The sequence below is a fragment of the Sprattus sprattus genome (genome assembly GCF_963457725.1).
Source record: "Sprattus sprattus genome assembly, chromosome: 5".
NCBI classification, from domain to species: domain Eukaryota; kingdom Metazoa; phylum Chordata; class Actinopteri; order Clupeiformes; family Clupeidae; genus Sprattus; species Sprattus sprattus.
Genome location: NC_137924.1, coordinates 31,662,534 through 31,665,033, shown reverse-complemented (window position 1 = coordinate 31,665,033; position 2,500 = coordinate 31,662,534). Strand labels below are relative to the sequence as shown.

The 2,500-nt window shown below is 42.2% G+C and overlaps 1 protein-coding gene across 3 annotated transcripts in view; it reads right to left on the bottom strand.

The window, feature by feature from the left end:
- Window positions 1-2,500, bottom strand: part of abi2a (abl-interactor 2a) — a gene marked incomplete at its 5' end in the record, with an annotated part of 66,821 nt that overhangs the window by 26,784 nt on the left and 37,537 nt on the right. For all 3 annotated transcript variants that reach the window (XM_080839311.1, XM_080839310.1, XM_080839309.1), the window contains one exon: window positions 1,231-1,398. In XM_080839311.1, coding sequence (XP_080695437.1) covers window positions 1,231-1,398 — 168 coding nt within the window. The remainder of the gene's footprint in view (window positions 1-1,230; window positions 1,399-2,500) is intronic.

Sequence of the window (2,500 nt, the reverse complement as noted above, 5' to 3'; positions counted from 1 at the left end):
CCGCTCTCAGCCTCTACACAACTTCGGGGCTCTCACAGGAATAGACAGTGGGATAAGCGACTATTACTAACGGTGTTTTTCGCATGGAAGTCTCTAGAAATCTAGCACCTTATTGAACGAAATTAAAAAGAGTGAACGTGCAGTTCTCAGACACCAGAATGAACACGCTCACAGTATCGTTAATCAGACAGTAATACCCTACGTTCAGTTCACTTTCACCAAAATTATGAACGAGTTCATGAACTTTCATTCAATGAACGCGTTCAGACACAACACTGGCGCTTGAACCACGTTTCAAAGACCTGGCTTTCTTGGAAGACCACGGCACCAAGGACATGGTATTTTTAAAGATAATAGCAGAGGTGATGATGGAGGAAGAGGTAAGAATATACTCCATATACCGTAGCTAAACTCTCTATTTGTTACTTGAATTTACCTGTGCCTTCCTTAAATTGGAAAAGGAAATCTAGCAGCTAGTCTCCATTATACTTTTTTCTTCATCCTGATCATGTGGATCAACTCAAAACCTAAAGAAAAACCTTAAAATAGGGCAAATAAGTTAAATTGATTGCGTGAGGCATTTGATCCACATGTTTAGGATGAAGCAAACTGTGTTGTGACTGCTTGGTAGGCCTACAGTTAAAAAAAAAAAAAAGACATTTAGAGAACACTTACACATGTACATATACATGTTATATTTTGTCAGATACCTTTTTAATGATTTGTTGTATGACAAATACATGAATCATTATGAATAATATAAAATTGCATTTGTATCGCACCTTGTTGAATCGCATCGTGTCGAATCGTACTGCATCGCAATAGGGGTGAATCGTATCGTATCGCATTAGTAGCTGCTTTTATGTATCTTTAATGTATCGGATCGTTGGCAGTGCATCGAGATGTGTATCGCATCTTCCTCAGTGATGAGATGCACATCCCTAGTGTGTGTGTGTGTGTGTGTGAATGAGTGTATATGAGAGTGTGTGTCTCACCTGTGAGACGTGGTTGATGGAAGACTATGTGTGTGTGCACACCTGTGAGATGTGGTTGATGGAGGACAGTGTGTGAGTGTGTGGGTGTGTGTGTGTGTGAGTGTGCGTGTACCTGTGATATTTGGTTGATGGAGGACTCCCTCTCTCTCTCTGTGGTGTGTGTGTGTGTGTGTGTGTGTGTGTGTGTGTGTGGTGTGTGTGGTGTGTGAGTGTGTGTGTGTGTGTGTGTGAGCACCTGTGAGATGTGGTTGATGGAGGACTCCATGCGGCGTAGCTGTGACGCCTGGATGTCGAGCATCTGGAGCACATTGTTGGCGAGGGTGTTGATCAGGTAGGCGACGCTGGCCAAGGACTGGGTGGTGTAGCTCTTGGTCTCCTCAAGAGCTCTCTGTTTATCAGGACACTGAACAGACAGAAGGGGGAGGGAGAGAGAGAGGGAGAGGGAGAGAGAGATGGGGGAGAGGGAGAGAGGGAGGAGAGAGAGAGAGGGGGAGAGAGAGAGGGGGGGAGAGAGAGAGGGAGCAAGAGATGTGGGGAGGGAGAGGGGGAGAGAGATACATTAATTTTAACGCAAATTAAGTGAAAAGCCTAAGCTTTAAGGCTGTATGAATCATTCCTCCAGCTGTGCTTGAGTAAATACAACCTCAAATCAACCACGAGTAAGTATATTAGAGACTGAGTGAGAGACAGAGAGAGGGAGAGACAGAGAAAGAGAGCGAGAGAAAAACACAGACAGACAGACAGAGAGAATGCATGATGATTTGTGTTCATGTAGTTGTGTCTATGTAGTAAGAGTGCGCAAATGTTATTGAGTGTGAATGTGTGCATATTGTGGCCCTCTAGGCAGCCATTCTTGAGATTTTGGTTGCCCAAAATAAATTAGACTAGCCAAAATAAAATAAACAAAAAAGATTTTATAAATGTAGAAAGGTAGATATATTCAAGAAAGCAATCATCATAAATATCATTCTGCCTGCATCTTACTAAAGTCTGAGGTCTACCTTAGCAAAATATCAAGATCAACCCACTTGTGCATGTGTGCATTTTGCACATCAATTTGATTTAAAAAAAAAAAAAAAAAAAAACGGTTGAGTAGATGTGAAATATGCCCATTATCTCCGTTTGACAGCAGTCACATCGTGATTTTTACACACACACACACACACACACACACACACACACAGCGATTTTGTTGGCTTTAGCGTCCGTCTTCACTGCACATAGACATAAAGCACTCACTGTACGCTCATTGCCAAGTCAAAGGACTGTGACGTCTGCGCAAGAACAAATGGATAAAAGTGTGATTAGACTTTAATTTTTGTTATTTCATGCTATGCTATGCTATGCTATGCTATGCTATGCTATGCTATGAGATATACACGTCTGTCCGTTATGTGCGCAAAACAGTGTTGATCTTAAATATAGAAGTGAATGTTATTCCCCTTGAGGGATAAAACTGTGATTACAGTTCGGTGTTAAAACCTGACTTGCCTGGGACCTTGGGC